The sequence below is a fragment of the Leopardus geoffroyi genome, chromosome A1, assembly GCF_018350155.1.
Source record: "Leopardus geoffroyi isolate Oge1 chromosome A1, O.geoffroyi_Oge1_pat1.0, whole genome shotgun sequence".
Classification (NCBI taxonomy): Eukaryota; Metazoa; Chordata; class Mammalia; order Carnivora; family Felidae; genus Leopardus; species Leopardus geoffroyi.
Window position 1 is genome coordinate 89,111,595 of NC_059326.1, and position 21,966 is coordinate 89,133,560.

General features: G+C 39.5%; 1 protein-coding gene across 1 annotated transcript; it reads right to left on the minus strand.

Annotated features, from left to right (window-relative positions):
* Nucleotides 1-452: 452 nt before the first annotated feature.
* Nucleotides 453-1,400, minus strand: LOC123599369 (olfactory receptor 2V2). The gene has a single exon (XM_045480984.1). The coding sequence runs from the start codon at nucleotides 1,398-1,400 to the stop codon at nucleotides 453-455; it is 948 nt and encodes a 315-aa protein (XP_045336940.1).
* Nucleotides 1,401-21,966: the final 20,566 nt, after the last annotated feature.

The window sequence follows — 21,966 nt, forward strand, 5'->3', positions numbered from 1 at the left end:
TGAAATAACTCACAAAATATTGGGTTAAAAAAAAAGCTGGTTTTTCACTAGACATAGAGAGGGTTTAGGGTTTAAAAAGACATCCCCAAGCCTTCAGGTGTTATGATCATCACCATTTTTATTTCATTTTATTAAACATTTTTAATGTTCATTTATTTATTTTGAGATACAGAGAGAGAGAGAGAGAGAGAGAGAGAGAGAGAGATAGCACAGTTGGGGAGGGCAGAGAGAGAATCTCAAGCACAGAGCTGGAGGTGGGGCTTGATCTCATGAACTAGTGAGATCATGACCTGAGCTGATGATCAACAGTTGGACACCTAACCAACTGAGCCATCTAGGTGACCCTGATCATCACTATTAATGAGGAAACAGAGCCTCACACAAAGATTATTTACCCGAATTTACAGAACAAGGAGATGACACTGCCAGACACAGGATGCCCTGTGTTGTGTTCAGTGCTGGCTGCTAATCCTGCAATGGTCCAGCCCCTTCCTTAGGGCCCTCATCACATCGCGGTTTCTCAAGCTGTAAATGAGGGGGTTGAGCATAGGAGTAAGGACTGTGTAGAAAATAGAGACCACCTTGTCATGACTAGGCACCCGGTAGCGCCGAGGCCTCAGGTAGATGAACATGGCTGCCCCGTAGAAGAGGGAGACAGCTGTTAGGTGAGAGGAACAGGTGGCCAGAGCCTTCTTGCCTGCCTGAGCAGAGCGCATGAGGAGCACAGCCCTCAGGATGAAAGCATAGGAGGCCACGGTGATTGAGAAGGGAAGAAACAGCATGAAGACACAGCAAGCATATATCACGTTCTCAAAAATGGATGTGTCTATACAGGCTAGTTTCAACAAGGAAAGCATCTCACAAAAGAAGTGGTTCACTTCTCTCAAGCCACAGTATGGGAAAGTCATTACTACCACCATCTGTATCACACCATCTATTATCCCAAAGGCCCAGGAGCTCCCAACAATTTGAAGACAGACCCTCTGACTCATGAGGACAGGATAGTGAAGTGGGTGGCTAATGGCTACATAGCGGTCATAAGCCATGAATCCCAGCAAGAACCCTTCAGATCCCACAAGACACACAAAGAGGCCAATTTGTATGCCACAACCCACAAAGGAGATGGACTTCCTGCCAGTCAGGAAATTGACCACCATCTTCGGCACATTGGTACAGACCAATATGAGGTCCATGAGGGAGAGCTGACTGAGGAAGAAGTACATGGGTGTGTGAAGTTGAGGATCTCCATAGATGAGGAAGAGGAGGAGGACATTACCACAGAGGGCCACTGTGAAGACCACCATAACAACAGAGAAGAGGACAAGGTCAGTTGGACTGTGAGAAAAAATGCCCAAGAGGATGAAGTCATCTGTGGATGATTGATTCAACCATATCTCCATGGTTTAGTTGATGTTTCTGGTCACCTAACAGTGTGGACAAAAAATATTGGATTGACTGATATTTCTATATTACCTCTGCATTCTACATCTTCAACCACCTGTTTTGTTTGTAACTCATGAAACTTTAACAACATAAGCTTTGAGACATAGGAAGGACACTCCTTCATATTTCCATCTAACAGCAATAAAAGTCATCCTAGTTTATAGCGTGGACCAAGTATCTGTATTTGTGTATATCTTTACTAGGAAGAATTTATCATTTCTGCAAGCAAAATCTTGGCTTTATCATATGATACTGAATCTTTTATGATATCACACAGACTTGGTAAACTATCTCAAGCAGGACTGTACATCTCAGTCCAAAAGACCATTTATATGCACAATGGAAAAAGAATTGTATGAAGCTTGAGCTGCTCTTTAACCTGTATATCTTTTTTTTTTTTATGTTCTGAGAGTGTTATCAGTCTAGCCAATCTGGTATATTTATAATATTGATAAAGGAAGTATCTTTCATGCCTCACATGAGAAGGAAGAGTTATAATTAGATGCCATTATTGTCAATTATTTTGGGGGTGACAGGAAAGTCATGAGGCCAATGTGGAAAAGCAACAGTTTGGTGCCCAAATCTATTAAGAACAGTGAGGCATTCAGTTATGCTGAGATTTTTAAAATAATCCCAGGATTCGGTTTCAATAAAAGTTGACTGATAAACAGGTAATATCTACTTACTTAAGTTATTTTTAGGAGATATCAAAGAGCCTTCTTTACAAGATATTTCTGACTAATACCTTGGACATGGCTTTTACTCATGGCCTTATAAAAATTCCAATTAAGTTATTGGAGAATGTCAATTAAAATGGATTTCTCTTGATCTTTGGTCAATATTTTTCCCCTAAATATCTTACTAAGGAGCATAATAAGGAAACATGACCCAATTTTACATGAACAAAAGCCAAGTTAAGAAATAAAAGCTATGCATATTAAAACTCCCTTGAGTATAGTCACAATCCAAGGAAAATAAAATAATAAATGATTATAAGTAATTAAATGGAAAACATCATACTATTCTGACACAACTCTTTCTTTTATTGTTGTCCTCACTTTCTCACCCAGTTGAACCTTGTCTTTTCCCTCAAAAACACTTCCAGTTTTTAGGCTTCTCCTTGTTCTCTCTCTCATCAGCTTCTTTCTTTTCTTTGTTTTTTAATATAAAATTTATTGTCACATTTGTTTCCATACAACACCCAGTGCTCATCCCAACAGGTGCCCTCCTCAATGCCCATCACCCACCCTCCCTCCCTCCCACCCCATCAACCCTCAGTTTATTCTCAGTTTTTAGGAGTCTCTCATGGTTTGGCTCTCTCCCTCTCTAACTTTTTTCCCTCCCCCTCCCCCATGGTCTTCTGTTAAGTTTCTCAGGATCCACATAAGAGTGAAAACATTTGGTATCTGTCTTTCTCTGTATGGCTTATTTTACTTAGCATAACACTCTCCAGTTCCATCCACGTTGCTACAAAAGGCCATATTTCATTCTTTCTCATTGCCATGTAGTATTCCATTGTGTATATAAACCACAATTTCTTTATCCATTCATCAGTTGATGGATATTTAGGCTGTTTCCATAATTTGGCTATTGTTGAAAGTGCTGCTATAAACATTGTGATAAAACTGCCCCTATGCATCAGTACTCCTGTATCCCTTGGGTAAATTCCTAGCAGTGCTATTACTGGGTCATAGGGTAGATCTATTGTTAATTTTTTGAGGAACCTCCACACTGTTTTCCAGAGTGTCATCAACCTCTTTCTAATTTCACCTGTCCCCTATCCATTCAGTGCTGCCCTATCTGGAATGTTCATGGTTCTGCAAGTGACACAGCAGTGCAGTCTTTTTCCTTAAATTTGCATTAACTATATGTTAGCTAATGCAATTAGCCATTAGCTATGCAACAAATAGCTCCAAAATTTAGCATTTGAAATAAAATGACAATCATTTATCATCTTACAGTTTCTATGGGTCAGGAATGTGGATGAAGCTTAACTGAGTGTCTCTGGCATAAGGTCTCTCAGAGGGTTACTGTGAAGCTGTCAAACAAGCTGCAGTCCTCTCAGGGCTGGACTGATGAGGTTCCACTTTCAAGATCATTCATGTGGCTGTTTGCAGGCCTTGCTCCCTCTTCATGAGACTGCCTCACAGCACGGCAGCTGACTTCTCCCAAGGCAAGTGATCCTGGAGAGAGTGAGAGCAAAAACCACCCTAGATAGAAGCCAGTCTTACAACCTAATACTGGAAGTGACATTCCATAAATTCAACTGAATTCTATTATTTAGAAGTGAATCACTGAATCCAGCCCACACTCACTGGGAGGAGAGCACAAGGGCACAAAAACCAGGAAAGAGGACCAATGGGACCATCTTAGAGGCTGTCTACCACATCCTTTCATATTTCATCTCAAATCCTGATTATTGATATAAATAAACCGGACTTTCACTATTTTATAAAGTGATCTTGTCATATCAGAAAGATGGTGAAAAAAAGGAAAGGTGGTGATTTGCAAGTTGCTTAGAAACAATGAATCAAACATGTTCAGTTTGTCAGTCCATCTCTCATCTGCTGAGAAGTGACAGGGCTCCCTTTCTGGTTCTAGTGACAGGAAATCCACAGTCAGTAAATATAAATTCAACTCATACCACAATATAAATATAAATATAAATATAAATATAAATATAAATATAAATATAAATTCAACTCATACCACAGTACTCCTGACCATTTTTTTATTTGGCCTCATGGTAAGATCCTGCACAAAGTTACAGTGAGATTGATTATTAAATAGACCCTTTTCTACAGATGAGGAAAATGAGGCTCTCTAGAGTTGGCTGGAGTGCCCAAGGTTACATGGTTGGTAAATACATGACCAAGACTTGAGAAGAGGCTTTTGGAACCAAAGTTCTGATACTTACCACATCAGGTTGTTTCTGGGCAAAAACTATTTTTAGAGGGCAAGCTACCTTATCTTAGAGAAATTCTCAGTTAAGAACTTCCAGTTTCCTTTATGTAATTCTTGGATCACTGCACAGCCTTCTGATCCATAATCTAGACTCTTAAAACTTGGAAATCCTTTTACTAAACGGCTGTTGTGATTTCTTATAAGATATAACACTTATCACGATGAATACCTGATCATGTTAAGTGCTTGCCTTATGAATTGATTAATTTAAATGAAATTCCTGAAGCCAGATGAAAATTGTAATTACATTTCTGACCTTGTGGAACTCAAGGAAAGACTTGGGAGTGATTACCATAAGGCTTAAGGAGAGGAGAATGAAAATCCATTGACTTAGCTGTCTCTCCAAATGACACCAAAATCATTGGATTGCAGACACCCCTCCCAAGCCCCAACTACTGCCTCAAACTTCCAATTCTCTGCAGAACTTATACCATCACATTTCTTTCTCACACTTCAAATAAAAAAAACTAAACATTAATTTTCACTTTCATGTGTTAGAAAAGTAATATCTATTATTTTCATTATATTTCTTTAATATGATATTTTACTGTCCCAATCATTCAAGCTCAAAACGATCCATGCTGAATACATGTGCCTCAAATCCAACTTTCTCCTGGTCCTGTTGATTTGTCCTTAATGGAGAGTCTTGCTTTTTACAACTGACTATTTTCTTCCCTTGTGTCACCACTGTATTCAAAGCATCTTCATTTTGCCAGCATTCATGCAATGACCCTGATCTAAGCACCTTCTGGTGCCTCACAAGTGTAGGCACCTTCCAGAGTACCTCTCTGTGGACCAAGCCACTGCTCAAGACTGTGAGCAGAGCTCCACCTCTAACCTATTGAAGTCCAGGCATGATCCTGCTCTCTGTTTCCAGCTTTTCATCCTCAACCCCTTCTAAATAATTCCTACATTCCACCTCAACAGACAACTACAGATTGCCAACTATGACTTCTGTTTGCCCTTTTGGTTTTGCTCACACTGTTGCATTGACCTGGCTTACCTTTCTTCATACTCCTCTTGTCATCAAATGTTGTTGTCTTTCAGGACTCAGCTCAAACCTACTTCTGCCATTTAAGGGGTCCCAACTGACCCTCATGCCAGGTGATCCTTTCCCCTCTGGTTTCCTGCACCACATTTGTTTGGCCTGAGATGTGCTCCTTGGGTTGCATTTATGGTTCATGGCATACTCCCAACTGGTGTCCCTGCTTCTCTACCCAGCATCTGGAGAGTTAAGCATCTGGTCCAAGCATCTGGAATCTCAAGTCATATGATGTCACTCTTGGGCTCAAGATATGCCATTGGCTCCCAACACACCCAGAACTAGGCCAAACCCTTGCAAGGCCCCCAAACCCTATATGACCCACCCTCATGGATACCCTTCTCACACCCAATGCTTCAAGCTGGGTCCCAACCCTCTACTCTTACTCTAAATGTTTCTGCTATAAGAAACTCTTTATTCTTTCCTGGATCAAGCTAGACACACTTCTACCTTAGGACCTTTATCCTTCCCTCTTCATGGAGTGTTCTTCCTCCAGCTATCTTCATGGCTCACCCTCACTTCAGATCTTCACCAAATGTCACTGAGAACTTCTCTGCAAAGCCTCCCATGTTTCTATATATAGAAACATGTGTGCTGACTTAATAAAATAACCCAATTAAGTGACATGCTGCTGCAATCTCCAAGTTCTGAGAACAAAAATCCTGGGCCTCTCATTGAAGAAGCTGTTGTTCTTGACAACAGAACAGAATTCATGGCTGAATTCTTTCTTGTAAGGAAAAGTGAGTGATAAACTAATAAATACTGTCAGGAAAAAAGAAAGAAAGAAATATTTTCAGGTATTTACAAATTACAAAGGTGTTCCTCACAAATGCATGATAGTAGTATCTAGGATACATTTGTGAAGGGTGTATTCATTTCTACTTTATCTGCCTGCAAAGAGAAAATGCAGAGACCTCACAAGACAGTCTCTCTGTGTGAAGGTAGGGTGATTTCCTACGCTATGATAGGCCTGCCCAGATCTATAGCCAGGGATATTGACTGTGTGAGCTTGTCCCTACATAGGGGAGCACACCCTGACTCATGCCTAAGGACTTGTGTCCTTAACACCAAAAATTCCCTGTTGTAGTGTATGTGTGTCCATGGTGGTTCTATAGGAGTAAATTGCTGATTCTACAGCTTTTAAATACTATCTTGGTCATATTAGATGTAGGATCACCCAACCAGCAGAACAAATAAGGTCCCTCAGACTTTACAGCTGAAGTTCCTCCTGTTCTGAGGATGTCCAGCCCTACCCTCTGTGTGTAGAGGCATTCAGCTGCATGCATTTTCTTTTTTTTTTTTAAGTTTATTTATTTTGAGAGAGAGAGAGAGCATGCACACAAGCAGGGGAGGGGAAGACAGAGAGAGGGAGAGAGAATCCCAAGCATGCAAAGCTCCATGTGGGGGTCGAGCTCACAAACTGTGAGGTCATACCTGAACTGAAATCGAGAGCCAGACACTTAACCAACTGAGCCACCCAGTGCCCCAGCTGCATGCATATTCTCTCTCTCTCTCTCTCCCTGTCAACTCTGACAATTTCCACACTTCTATGTCTCATCAGAAATGCTTATAGCACACTTACGTCACAGTGTCTTTTCCTAGAAAAAAAATTTTTTTTGTATAAACAGAAATTAAAACGGAAAACCATAAAGGACATCTGGAGTCCTGGGTCCAAGACACAGTTGTGTCACCACTAACTGTGGACCTTTTCCAGAATTTAGGCCCTTTACTGCAGAAGGATAATCACACATCCTCCACCACTGCTTTTCTTTTTCTTTTTTTTCCAGAAATGGAAGGCAATTTTCTTTTTTTTTCAATATATGAAGTTTATTGTCAAATTGGTTTCCATACAACACCCAGTGCTCATCCCAAAAGGTGCCCTCCTCAATACCCATCACCCACCTTCCCCTCCCTCCCACCCCCATCAACCCTCAGTTTGTTCTCAGTTTTTAACAGTCTCTTATGCTTTGGCTCTCTTCCACTCTAACCTCTTTTTTTTTCCTTCCCCTCCCCCATGGGTTTCTGTTAAGTTTCTCAGAATCCACATAAGAGTGAAACCATATGGTATCTGTATTTCTCTGTATGGCTTATTTCACTTAGCATCACACTCTCCAGTTCCATCCATGTTGCTACAAAGGGCCATATTTCATTCTTTCTCATTGCCACGTAGTACTCCATTGTGTATATAAACCACAATTTCTTTATCCATTCATCAGTTGATGGACATTTAGGCTCTTTCCATAATTTGGCTATTGTTGAGAGTGCTGCTATAAACATTGGGGTACAAGTGCCCCTATGCATCAGTACTCCTGTATCCCTTGGGTAAGTTCCTAGCAGTCCACCACTGCTTTTCTATGAGCCTCAATGAGAGTTTATATGGAGCTTACCAGGAAAGGTTTCTGCAAATGTAACTAGTACTAAGATACTATGTTGGCCACAAATGATGTTTCTCTCCCTATCCTGAGTGGCTCAAATGAATTCTGATTCTTGTACCCACTGCATACTTAGCATTTCCACTTGAATGCCCAATGGTCTTATCCCACCTGAAGCGACCAAACTGAGCTCTTGGTCTCCAGTGGAAAAACGTCTGCTTTAAACTTCTCAACTTCATTAATGTCAGGTCTCTCTAGTTTCTCAGGAGATAATACACGGGTCATCTTGAATCCTTTCCTTCCTTCTCACATCCCAACCACCAGAAACTGCTGCTGGCTTTTCACTCCTGACCACTTTTTACTCCTGCCAGCTTCCAACTGACCACATCACTGTTACTGCTTTTCTAGATCATAACAATGACCCCTAAATGAACTTGCCTCCCATTTCACCCTTGCTCCCACGCTAGTCTCTTTGTCACTTAGCACTGGAATGAACCCATCTCAGACTAAAGCTAGACATTTTTGGCCAGCCTTCCGTCACCACCAATACTTCCTTTTTTTTTTTTTTTTTTTTTGGCTATCCCTGAAACTCCCTTGACTCCTCCGGTTCATGGCCCACCAGCCCCTGCTTGGGTTCCTCTCACACAGCAGGCAGACACCAGCCTCAGAACCCCTGACACTTTCTCCTCCTTCTTCATGGAAGGTTCTTTCCAGATATGGTCCACATTGTTCCCTCACATCCTCCTCACATTCTCAACCAGGACCTCCTTAAAACCCATTTGGAGTTCAAATCCTTTCTTCCCTGTTCCTTCTTTGCCTTATATTTCTCACAGTACTTAACACTACCAGGCATGCCACATTTAATTCACTTGGATTTGTTCTCTGCTTTACCAATGAAAACCTATATTTCCCTTTTTTTTTTAAGAACCTATATTCCTGATGCCACTTTTGCTCATGACAGGATAACTGGCTCCAAAAAAGGTGCCTGGCATATATTATGTCCTCAGTAAATATTGTTGAATTAATAATTGTAACGTGCAAACAACTCAAGAAACTATCATAGCATCTCACATGCTCATTTCCTGCTTTCTAAATTTATATCTCTCTGTTTAATTAGTGGCTTCATTGTCTCTCTAGAAAGAAGTCACCTTGTCTCTATAATATTCTTTTGGGGACAAGGTGATTCCATGTCTCCTTTCAGCCCTTTCCTTCCTCCCCTTCACGTGCACCTCTCCCGACTCATGCTTTGTCTTTCAGCTTTAGATCATTATTCAACCCAGGAACCCATCACTAAGCCTTGAATCTACAGAGAAGAAAAGAGGAAAGGGAAAAAAATAATGAGACATTTAGAAAAAAAAAAAGGAGAGAAATATATAAAAGGAAGAGGACTAGAAGAAAGAGTGAGAAGAAACATAACACTACAAAGAATATGCTCAACCCCTGCCCCTCTGCCGCAAAAGGAGGGAAACAAGATCCTGAAGGAGGGAGACAATAAGAGGAAGAAGAAATGCTGATATACAAATAGAAATGAAGAAATGACCTGCAAACAGTAATAAGAACTACAAGGAAGAGAGAAGCAGGTGATAGGAAAAAGACCCTCACTCACAGTCGAGTGGGTTTCCTGGAGGAAAACACATTCAACAGCTATCCTGTGGAGGAGTATCACTCTTCCCCTGAATTTGCATTTACTGTGTTAGAGTGGAGAGGAAGGAACCTCTCATTGGAGCTCTGATCTTCTTCTTAAGTTCCACCCCCAACCCCAACCTCTCAGCCATACTACGAACTCCTTAACTCTAATGGTGGATCTTAGACAGACAACAGCTTCTTAGCCAAGGGTAGAAGAAGAAAGGGGATTCAGCAGATGGCAGTAGGCAGATGGGGTCTATGCCAGGACTATATGTTCATGCCTACCTAGTGATGTCCATTCACCTTACATGGGCTGCTCTCAACCTGGATTGCAGGCTATTCCCACTGCCCATGCAATACTTAATACCAAACCTGATTGAGGAGGGTGAAGTTGTGGAGTCCTGGGGGAGACCACAAACTCCAGCCCTGGAACAAGAGCTCCCCAGCTGACAATTAAGGAAACTCGAACAGGGACCTTGGGGACAGAACTGGGAAGAGGGCCAGTGGGTACACTATGAGGAAAGGAAACCTGGTCAGGGGAGGGCCATGGGGAAGCAAGGGCACAGGAATGGGGAACAAGTTTCTTGGTTTTCTATCTCCCACCACTGACACATTCCACACTTCCCCAGTGACCCCTCCCCCAGTCACTCATGGGGGTCTACATCTAGTGACTGTCCTTGTAGGGTCTCCCAGCACCACACAATCCACATGTGTTCTTTAGTTGCCCCATGAAGTCAGCCTATATCTACAGAAAACCCATGATATGCAGAGCACTGGGTAATATGCTTGAATCAAAAGTAGGGGATGAACACTACCTTGGCCCCAAAGATTTTATAACCCAGTGGGAAGGAAAGAAGAATACCCTTCTTTATGAGTCAGGAGTGTCATGGGAGCCAGGTGTCATCCAAACACTCTCAGACATTTCTGTAAGCTCAGTGCTCTCTCAGTTTGCTATGGACAGTCTTATGATCTAGTTATTATGCCTGTCTTCCTTGTGTAATCTGTAGAACCCCCTTTCCCTCTCCAGTGTGTCCCAGGTTGAACAATCAATTTTATAGTCATTCTAGCTTTGCCTTTATGTGTTATAGAACTATTCAATTTTTTCATTGTCCAGTATGTTTGCAATTTACTTACCAAACAATTAAATCACAAACTTATTTGTGTACTTACATCCTTACAACATGGAGGATTCAAATCCATAAATATGATAAATCTCTCCATTCAGATTCTTTAATTTTTCTTAGCATGTTTTGTACCACAAACTCTTCGCACATCTTATATTATGCTTATTACTTATATATTATGAATTTTAAACATTCATTAATTTCGATGTACATTAATTTCAAATGTACCCAAAAGTAAATAGAAAATTCCTACTATTCCTAGCTTGGCATCAGTGATCACAAATAGGTGTTGAATTTCATTAAATGACATTGCTGTATGTCTTGAGATGATCATATTTTCCTCCTTAATACTGTTTAGATTTGTATTTACTGTATTAATCGTGCCTTTTTATTTATGTATTTATTTTTCAATTTTTTATTTAAATTCTAGTTAATTATAATGTATATTAGTTTTAGGAGTACAATTTAGTGATTCATCACTTACATATGGCACGCAACATTCATCATGACAAGTGCCTTCCTTAATACCCATCACCCATTTAGCCCATCTCCTGCCCACCTCCCTCCATAGACCCTCAGTTTGTTCTCTATTGTTAAGAGTCTTTATAGTTTATTTCTCTCTCTCCATTTTTCCACTTCCCATATGTTCATCTGTTTTGTTTCTTACATTCCACATATGATTGAAATCATATGGTAATTGTCTTTCTCTGACTGACTTATTTTACATAGCATAATACACTCTAGCTCCACCCAGGTCATTGTAAATGGCAAAATTTCATTCTTTTTGATGGCTGAGTAATATTCCATTGTAGCTATGTGTATGTATGTGTACACACACACACACACACACACACACACACACACATATACATACCATTTTCTTTATCCATTCATCAGATAATGGACATTTGTGCTCTTTCCATACTTTGGCTATTGTTAATAATGCTGGCATAAACATTGGAGTGCATGAAACCCTTCAAATCTGTATTTTTGTATCCTTTAGGTAAACACCTAGTAGTGGAATTTCTGGATTATAGGGTAGTACTATTTTTTAAATTTTGAGGAGCTTCTATGCTATTTTTCAGAGTAGCTGTACCAGTTTGCATTCCCATCAACAGTGTAAGGGTTCTTCTTTCTCCACATCCTCGCCAATATCTTTTTTCCTGTGTTGTTAATTTTAGCCATTCTGACAAGTGTGATATCGTATCTCATTGTGGTTTTGATTTGTATTTCCCTGATGATAAGTGATGTTGAGCATCTTTTCATGCATCTACTAGACATCTGGATGCCTTTGGGAAAATGTCGCTGTGTGTCTTCTGCCCATTTTTTAACTGGATTATTTGTTTTTCGGGTGTTGAGTTTTATAAGTTCCTTATAGATTTTGGATACTAATGCTTTATCAGATATGTCATTTGCAAATATCTTCTCCCATTCCATAGGTTTCTTTTTAGTTTTGTTTATTGTTTTCTTCACTGTGCAGAACCTTTTTATCTTGATGAAGTTCCAATATTTCCTTTTTGCTTTTGTTTCCCTTGCCTCTGGTGACATGTTTAGTAAGAAGTTTCTCTGGCTGAGGACAAAGAGGTTGTTGCCTGTGTTCTCCTCTAGGATTTTGATGGTTTCCTGTCTCATATTTAGGTCTTTCATCCAAGTTTTAATTTTTATTTTTTAACTATAATTTATTGTCAAATTGGCTTCGATACAACACACAGTGCTCATCCCACTGATGGGCTCCTCACTGCCCATCACCCACTTTCCCCTCTCCCCCATCCCCCGTCAACTCTTAGTTTGTTCTCTGTATTTAAGAGGTTCTTGTGGTTTGCCTCCCTCCCTCTCTGTTTGCAAATTTGTTTCCCCTCCCCCTCCCCCATGGACTTCTGTTAAGTTTTACAAGATCCACGTATGAATGAAACAATATGGTATCTGTCTTTGTCTGACTGACTTATTTCACTTGGCATAATACCCTCCAGTTCCATCCAAGTTGCTGCAAATGGCAAGATTTCATTCTTTCTCATTGCCAAGTAGTATTCCATTGTATATATAAACCACATCTTCCCTATCCATTCATTAGGCTCTTTCCATAATTTGTCTATTGTTGAAAGTGCTGCTATAAACATTGGGGTACAAGTGCCCCTATGCGTCAGCACTCCTGTATCCCGTGGGTAAATTCCTAGCAGTGCTATTGCTGGGTCATAGAGTAGTTTTATTTTTAATTTTTTGAGGAACCTCCACACTGTTTGCCAGAGTGACTGCACCAGTTTGCATTCCCACCAACAGTGCAAGAGGGTTCCCGTTTCTCCACATCCTCACCAGCATCTATAGTCTCCTGATTTGTTCATTTTGGCCACTCTGACTGGCGTGAGGTGGTATCTCAGTGTGGTTTTGATTTGTATTTCCCTGATGAGGAGCGACGTTGAGCATCTTTTCATGAGCCTGTTGGCCATCTGGGTGTCTTCTTTAGAGGAGTGTCTATTCATGTCTTCTGCCCATTTCTTCACTGGATTATTTGTTTTTCAAGTGTGGAGTTTGGTGAGTTCTGTATAGATTTTGGATACTAGCCCTTTGTCTAATATGTCACTAGCAAATATCTTTTCCCATTCCGTTGGTTGCCTTTTAGTTTTGTTGATTGTTTCCTTTGCAGTGCAGAAACTTTTTATCTTCGTGAGGTCCCAATAGTTCATTTTTGCTTTTAATTCCCTTGTTTTTGGGGATGTGTCAAGTAAGAAATTGCTGCAGTGAGGTCAGAGAGGTTTTTTCCTGCTTTCCCCTCTAGGGTTTGATGGTTTCCTGACTCATATTACGGTCCTTTATCCATTTTGAGTTTATTTTTGTGCATGGTGTAAGAAAGTGGTCTAGTTTCAATCTTCTGCATGTTGCTGTCCAGTTCTCCCAGCACCATTTGTTAAAGAGACTTTTTTCCATCGGATATTCTTTCCTGCTTTGTCAAAGATTAGTTGGCCATACTTGTGTGGGTCTAGTTCTGGGGTTTCTATTCTATTCCATTGGTCTCTGTGTCTGTTTTTGTGCCAAAACCATGCTGTCTTGATGATGACAGCTTTGTAGTAGAGGCTAAAGTCTGGGATTGTGATGCTTCCCGCTTTGGTCTTCTTCTTCAAAATTATTTTGGCTATTCAGGGTCTTTTGTGGTTCCAACCAATTTTCGGATTGCTTGTTCTAGCTTCAAGAAGAATGCTGGTGCAATTTTGATTGGGATTGCATTGAATGTGTAGATAGCTTTGGGTAGTACTGACATTTTAATAGTATTTATTCTTCCAATCCATGAGCACGGAATGTTTTTCCATTTTTTAATATCTTCTTCAATTTCCTTCATAAGCTTTCTATAATTTTCAGCATACAGATCTTTTACATCTTTGGTTAGGTTTATTCCCAGGTATTTTATGATTCTTGGTGCAATTGTGAATGGGATCAGTTTCTTTATTTGTCTTTCAGTTGCTTCTTTATTAGTGTATAAGAATGCAACTGATTTCTGTACATTGATTTTGTATCCTGCGACTTTGCTGAATTCACATATCAGTTCTAGCAGACTTTTGGTGGAGTGTATTGGAATTTCCATGTATAATATGTCATCTGCAAAAAGTGAATGCTTGACTTCATCTTTTCCAATTTTGATGCCTTTGATTTCCTTTTGTTATCTGACTGCTGATGCTAGAACTTCCAACCCTATGTTAAACAACAGTGGTGAGGGTGGACATCCCTGCTGTGTTCCTGATCTCAGGGGGAAAGCTCTCAGTTTTTCCCTATTGAGGATGATAGTAGCTCAGGGCTTTTCATAAATGGCTTCTATGAGGTTTATGTATGTTCCTTCTATCCCAACTTTCTCAAGGGATTTTATTAAGAAAGGATGCTGTATTTTGTCAAATGCTTTTTCTGCATCTAGTGACAGTATTATATGGTTCCTATTCTATCTTTTACTAATGTGATGTATCACATTGACTGATTTGCAAATATTGAACTAGCCCTGCAGCCAAGGAGTGAATCCCACTTGATCATGGTGAATAATCTTTGTAAATGCTGTTGAATTTGATTTGTTAGTATCTTATTGAGAATTTTTGCATCCATATTCATCGGGGATATTGGCCTGTAATTCTCTTTTTTTGCTGGGTCTCTGTCTGGTTTGGGAATCAAAGTAATGCTGACTTCATAAATGAGTCCAGAAGTTTTCCTTCCATTTCTATTTTTTGGAACAGCTTGAGAAGGATAGGTAGTATCTCTGCTTTAAATGTTTGGTAGAATTCCCCAGGGAAGCCACCTGATCCAGGACTTTTATTTTTTGGTAGATTTTTGATGACTGATTCAATGTCTTCACCAGTTATGGGTCTGTTCAAATTTCCTATTTCTTCCCATTTGAGTTTTGGTAGTGTGTGGGTGTTTAGGAATTTGTCCATTTCTTCCAGGTTTTCCATTTTGTTGGCATATAATTTTTCATAGTATTCCCTGATACTTGCTCGTATTTCTAAGGATTGGTTGTAATAAATCCATTTTCGTTCGTGATTTTACATATTTGGGTCTTCTCTTTTTTCTTTTGGAGAAGCCTCGCTAGAGGTCTATCAATTTTGTTTATTTTTTCAAAAAACCAACTCTTGGTTTGTTTGATCTGTTCTACTGTTTTTTGGATTCTATATTGTTTATTTCTGCTCTGATCTTTATTATTTCTCTTCTTCTGCTGGGTTTGGGGTGTCTTTGCTGTTCTGCTTCTAGTTCCTTTAGGTGTGCTGTTAGATTTTGTGTTTCGGAATTTTCTTGTTTCTTGAGATAGGCCAGGATTGTAATGTATTTTCCTTTTAGGACTGCCTTTGCCACATCCCAAAGGGTTTGGGTGTTGTATTTTCGTTTTCATTTGTTTCCACATTTTTTTAATTTAATTTTTTTATTTTTAAAAATTACATCCAAATTAGTTAGCATATAGTGAAACAATGATTTCAGGAGTAGATTCCTTAATACCTCTTACCCATTTAGCTCCTCCCCCCTCCCACAACCCCTTAGTAACCCTCAGTTTGTGCTCTATATTTATGAGTCTCTTCTGTTTTGTCCCCCTCCTTGTTTTTATATTATTTTTGTTTCCCTTCCCTTATGTTCATCTGTTTTGTCTCTTAAAGTCCTCATATGAGTGAAGTCATATGATTTTTGTCTTTCTCTGACTAATTTCACTTAGCATAATACCCTCTAGTTCCATCCACATAGTTGCAAATGGCAAGATTTCATTCTTTTTGATTGCCGAGTAGTAGTCCATTGTGTATATATATACCACATCTTCTTTATCCATTCATCCATTGGTGGACACTTGGGCTCTTTCCATACTTTGGCTATTGGTGATAGTGCTGCTACAACATGGGGATGCATGTGTCCCTTCAAAACTGCACACTTGTATCGCATGGGTAAATGCCTAGTAGTGCAATTGCTGGGTCGTAGGGTATTTCTATTTTTAGCTTTTTGAGGAACCTCCATACTGTTTTCCAGAGTGGCTGTACCAGCTTGCATTTCCACCAGCAGTACAAAAGAGATCCTTTTTCTCCGCATCCTCACCAACATCTGTTGTTGCCTGAGTTGTTCATGTTAGCCATTCTGATAGGAGTAAGGTGGTATCTCATTGTGGTTTTGATTTGTATTTCCCTGATAATGAGTGATGTTGAGCATTTTTTCATGTGTTGGTTGACCATCTGGATGTCTTCTTTGGAGAAGTGTCTATTCATGTCTTTTGCCCATTTCTTCACTGGGTTATTTGGTTTTTGGGTGTTGAGTTTGATAAGTTCTTTATAGATTGGATACTAACCCTTTATCTGATATGTCATTTGCGAATATCTTCTCCCATTCTGTCGGTTGTCTTTTAGTTTTGCTGATTGTTTCCTTCGCTGTGCAGAAGATTTTTATTTTGATGAGGTCCCAGTAGTTTATTTTTGCTTTTGTTTCCCTTGCCTCTGGAGACATGTTGAGTAAGAAGTTGCTGCGGCCAATATCAAAGCAGTTTTTGCCTGCTTTCTCCTCAAGGATTTTGATGGCTTCTGTCTTACATTGAGGTGTTTCATCCATTTTGAATTTATTTTTGTGTATGGTGTAAGAAAGTGGTCCAGGTTCATTTTTCTGCATGTCACTGTCCAGTTTTCCCAGCACCAGTTGCTGAAGAGACTGTCTTTATTCCGCTAGATATTCTTTCCTGCTTTGTCAAAGATTGTGGCCATACGTTTGTGGGTCCATTTCTGGATTCTCTATTCTGTTCCATTGATCTGAGTGTCTGCTCTTGTGCCAGTACCATACGGTCTTGATGATTACAGCTCTGTTGTATAGCTTGAAGTCTGGGATTGTGATGCCTCCTGCTTAGGTCTTATTCAATATTACACTGGCTATTCGGGGTCTTTTCTGGTTCCATACAAAATTTAGGATTATTTGTTCTAGCTCTGTGATGAATGCTGGTGTTACTTTGATAGGGATTGCATTGAATATGTAGATTGCTTTGGGTAGTATCGACATTTTAACAATATTTGTTCTTCCTATCCAGGAGCAATGAATCTTTTTCCATTTTTTTTTTTTTTGTGTGTGTGTGTCTTCTTCAATTTCTTTCATAAGATTTCTATAGTTTTCAGCGTATAGATTTTTCACCTCTTTGGTTAGGTTTACTCCTAGGTATTTTATGGTTTTTTGTGCAACTGTAAATAGGATCAATTCCTTGATTTCTCTTTGTGTCACTTCATTGTTGGTGTATAGGAATGCAACTGATTTCTGTGCGTTGATTTTATATCCTGCAACTTTGCTGAGTTCATGAATTAATCCTAGCAGTTTTTTGGTGGGATCTTTTGGGTTTTCCATACAGAGTATCATGTCGTCTGCAAAGAGTAAAAGTTTGACCTCCTCCTGGCCAATTTGGAATGCCTTTTATTTCTTTGTGTTGTCTGATTGCAGAGGCTAAGACTTCCAATACTATCTTGAATAACAGTGGCGAGAGTGGACATCCCTGTCTTGTTTCTGACCTTAGGGGGAAAGCTCTCAGTTTTTTCCCCATTGAGGATGATATTATCATTGGCTAGTTCATATATGGCTTTTATGATCTCGAGTTATGCTCCTTCGATCCCTACTTTCTTGAGGGTTTTTATCAAGAAAGGATGCTATATTTTGTCAAATGCTTTCTCTGCATCTATTGAGAGGATCATATGGTTCTTGTCCTTTCTTTTATTGATGTGATGAATCACATTAATTGTTTTGCCGATATATAACCAGTCCTGCATTCCAGTTATAAATCCCACTTGGTCGTGGTGAATAATTTTTTTAATGTATTGTTGGATCTGGTTGGCTAATATCTTGTTGAGGATTTTTGCATCCATGTTCATCAGGGAAATAGATCTGTAGTTCTCCTTTTTCGTGTGGTCTCTGTTTGGTTTTGGAATCAACGTAATGCTGGCTTCATAGAAAGAGTTTGGATGTTTTCCTTCCATTTCTATTTTTTTGGAAGAGTTTCAAGAGAATAGGTGTTAACTCTTCCTTAAATGTTTGGTAGAATTCCCCTGGAAAGCCATCTGGCCCTGGACTCTTGATTTTTTTGGCAGATTTTTGATTACTAATTCGATTTTCTTACTGGTTATGGGTCTGTTCAAATTTTCTATTTCTTCCTGTTTCAGTTTTGGTAGTGTATATGTTTCTAGGAATTTGTCTATTTCTTCCAGATTACCCATTTTATTGCCATATAATTGCTCATAATATTCTCTTATTATTGTTTTTATTTTTGTTGTGTTGGTTGTGATCTCTCCTCTTTCATTTTTTATTTTATGTATTTGCATCCTTTCCTTTTTCTTTTTGATCAGACTGGCTAGTTTAAATTATCAGTTTTGATAACAAAATTATCAATTTTGTTAATTCTTTCAAAGAACCAGCTTCTGGTTTCATTGATCTGTTCTACTGTTTGTTTGTTTGTTTTTGGTTTCAATAGCATTAGTTTCTGCTCTAATTTTTATTATTTGTGTCTTCTGCTGGTTTTGTGTTTTATTTGCTGTTTTTTTCCAGCTCCTTAAGGCATAAGGTTAGGTTGTGTATCTGAGATCTTCTTCCTTCTTTAGGAAGGCCTGGATTGCTATATACTTTCCTCTTATGACAGCCTTTGCTGCATCCCAGAGGTTTTGGGTTGTGGTGTTATCATTTTCATTGACTTCCATATACTTTTTAATTTCCTCTTTATTTTTTATTTTATTTATTTATTTATTTTTTGCATTTAAATTTTTACTGAAATGCTCAATAGAAATGCCTGCTGGATTCCTATTGATTTTTTTTTAATATATGAAATTTATTGTCAAATTGGTTTCCATACAACACCCAGTGCTCATCCCAAAAGGTGCCCTCCTCAATACCCATCACCCACCCTCCCCTCCCTCCCACCCCCATCAACCCTCAGTTTGTTCTCAGTTTTTAACAGTCTCTTATGCTTTGGCTCTCTCCCACTCTAACCTCCCTTTTTTTTTTTCCTTCCCCTCCCCCATGGGTTTCTGTTAAGTTTCTCAGGATCCACATAAGAGTGAAACCATATGGTATCTGTCTTTCTCTGTATGGCTTATTTCACTTAGCATCACACTCTCCAGTTCCATCCATGTTGCTACAAAAGGCCATATTTCATTTTTTCTCATTGCCACATAGTATTCCATTGTGTATATAAATCACAATTTCTTTATCCATTCATCAGTTGATGGACATTTAGGCTCTTTCCACAATTTGGCTATTGTTGAGAGTGCTGCTATAAACATTGGGGTACAAGTGCCCCTATGCATCACTACTCCTGTATCCCTTGGGTAAATTCCTAGCAGTGCTATTGCTGGGTCATAGGGTAGGTCTATTTTTAATTTTCTGAGGAACCTCCACACTGCTTTCCAGAGCGGCTGCACCAATTTGCATTCCCACCAACAGTGCAAGAGGGTTCCCGTTTCTCCACATCCTCTCCAGCATCTATAGTCTCCTGATTGGTTCATTTTGGCCACTCTGACTGGCGTGAGGTGATACCTGAGTGTGGTTTTGATTTGTATTTCCCTGATAAGGAGCGACGTTGAACATCTTTCCATGTGCCTGTTGGCCATCCGGATGTCTTCTTTAGAGAAGGGTCTATTCATGTGTTCTGCCCATTTCTTCACTGGGTTGTTTTTCGGGTGTGGAGTTTGGTGAGCTCTTTATAGATTTTGGATACTAGCCCTTTGTCCGATATGTCATTTGCAAATATCTTTTCCCATTCCGTTGGTTGCCTTTTAGTTTTGTTGGTTGTTTCCTTTGCTGTGCAGAAGCTTTTTATCTTCATAAGGTCCCAGTAATTCACTTTTGCTTTTAATTCCCTTGCTTTTGGGGATGTGTCGAGTAAGAGATTGCTACGGCTGAGGTCAGAGAGGTCTTTTCCTGCTTTCTCCTCTAAGGTTTTGATGGTTTCCTGTCTCACATTCAGGTCCTTTATCCATTTTGAGTTTATTTTTGTGAATGGTGTGAGACAGTGGTCTAGTTTCAACCTTCTGCATGTTGCTTTCCAGTTCTCCCAGCACCATTTGTTAGACTGTCTTTTTTCCATTGATGTTCTTTCCTGCTTTGTCAAAGATGAGTTGGCCATACGTTTGTGGGTCTAGTTCTGGGGTTTCTATTCTATTCCATTGGTCTACGTGTCTGTTTTTGTGCCAATACCATGCTGTCTTGATGATGACAGCTTTGTAGTAGAGGCTAAAGTCTGGGATTGTGATGCCTCCTGCTTTGGTCTTCTTCTTCAAAATTACTTTGGCTATTCGGGGCCTTTTGTGGTTCCATATGAATTTTAGGATGGCTTGTCCTAGCTTCGAGAAGAATGCTGGTGCCATTTTGATTGGGATTGCACTGAATGTGTAGATAGCTTTGGGTAGTATTGACATTTTGACAGTATTTATTCTTCCAATCCGTGAGCAGGGAATGTCTTTCCATTTCTTTATATCTTCTTCAATTACCTTCATAAGCTTTCTATAGTTTTCAGCATACAGATCTTTTACATCTTTGGTTAGATTTATTCCTAGGTATTTTATGCTTCTTGGTGCAATTGTGAATGGGATAAGTTTCTTTATTTGTCTTTCTGTTGCTTCATTGTTAGTGTATAAGAATGCAACTGATTTCTGTACATTGATTTTGTATCCTGCAACTTTGCTGAACTCATGGATCACTTCAACCAGACTTTTGGTGGAGTCTATCAGATTTTCCATGTATAATATCACGTCATCTGCAAAAAGTGAAAGCGTGACTTCATCTTTGCCAATTTTGATGCCTTTGATTTCCTTTTGTTGTCTGCTGATGCTAGAACTTCCAACACTATGTTAAACAACAGCGGTGAGAGTGGGCATCCCTGTCGTGTTCCTGATCTCAGGGAAAAAGCTATCAGTTTTTCCCCATTGAAGATGATGTTAGCTGTGGGCTTTTCACAAATGGCTTTTATGATGTTTAAGTATGTTCCTTCTATCCCGACTTTCTCAAGGGTTTTTATTTTTTTTTTTTTTTTAATTTTTTTTTTCAACGTTTATTTATTTTTGGGACAGAGAGAGACAGAGCATGAACGGGGGAGGGGCAGAGAGAGAGGGAGACACAGAATCGGAAACAGGCTCCAGGCTCTGAGCCATCAGCCCAGAGCCCGACGCGGGGCTCGAACTCCCGGACCTCGAGATCATGACCTGGCTGAAGTCGGACGCTTAACCGACTGCGCCACCCAGGCGCCCCATCAAGGGTTTTTATTAAGAAAGGTGCTGGATTTTGTCAAAGGCCTTTTCTGCATCGATTGACAAGATCATATGGTTCTTCTCTTTTTTTTTTTTTTGTTAATGTGATGTATCACGTTGATTGATTTGCGAATATTGAACCAGCCCTGCATCCCAGGAATGAATCCCACTTGATCATGGTGAATCATTCTTTTTATATGCCGTTGAATTCGATTTGCTAGTATCTTATTGAGAATTTTTGCATCCATATTCATCAGGGATATTGGCTGGTAGTTCTCTTTTTTTACTGGGTCTCTGTCTGGTTTAGGAATCAAAGTAATACTGGCTTCATAGAATGAGTCTGGAAGTTTTCCTTCCCTTTCTATTTCTTGGAATAGCTTCAGAAGGATAGGTATTATCTCTGCTTTAAACGTCTGGTAGAACTCCCCTGGGAAGCCATCTGGTCCTGGACTCTTCTTTGTTGGGAGATTTTTGATAACCGATTCAATTTCTTCGATGGTTATGGGTCTGTTCAAGCTTTCTATTTCCTCCTGATTGAGTTTTGGAAGCGTGTGGGTGTTTAGGAATTTGTCCAATTCTTCCAGGTTGTCCAGTTTGTTGGCATATAATTTTTCATAGTATTCCCTGATAATTGTTTGTATCTCTGAGGGATTGGTTGTAATAATTCCATTTTCATTCATGATTTTATCTAT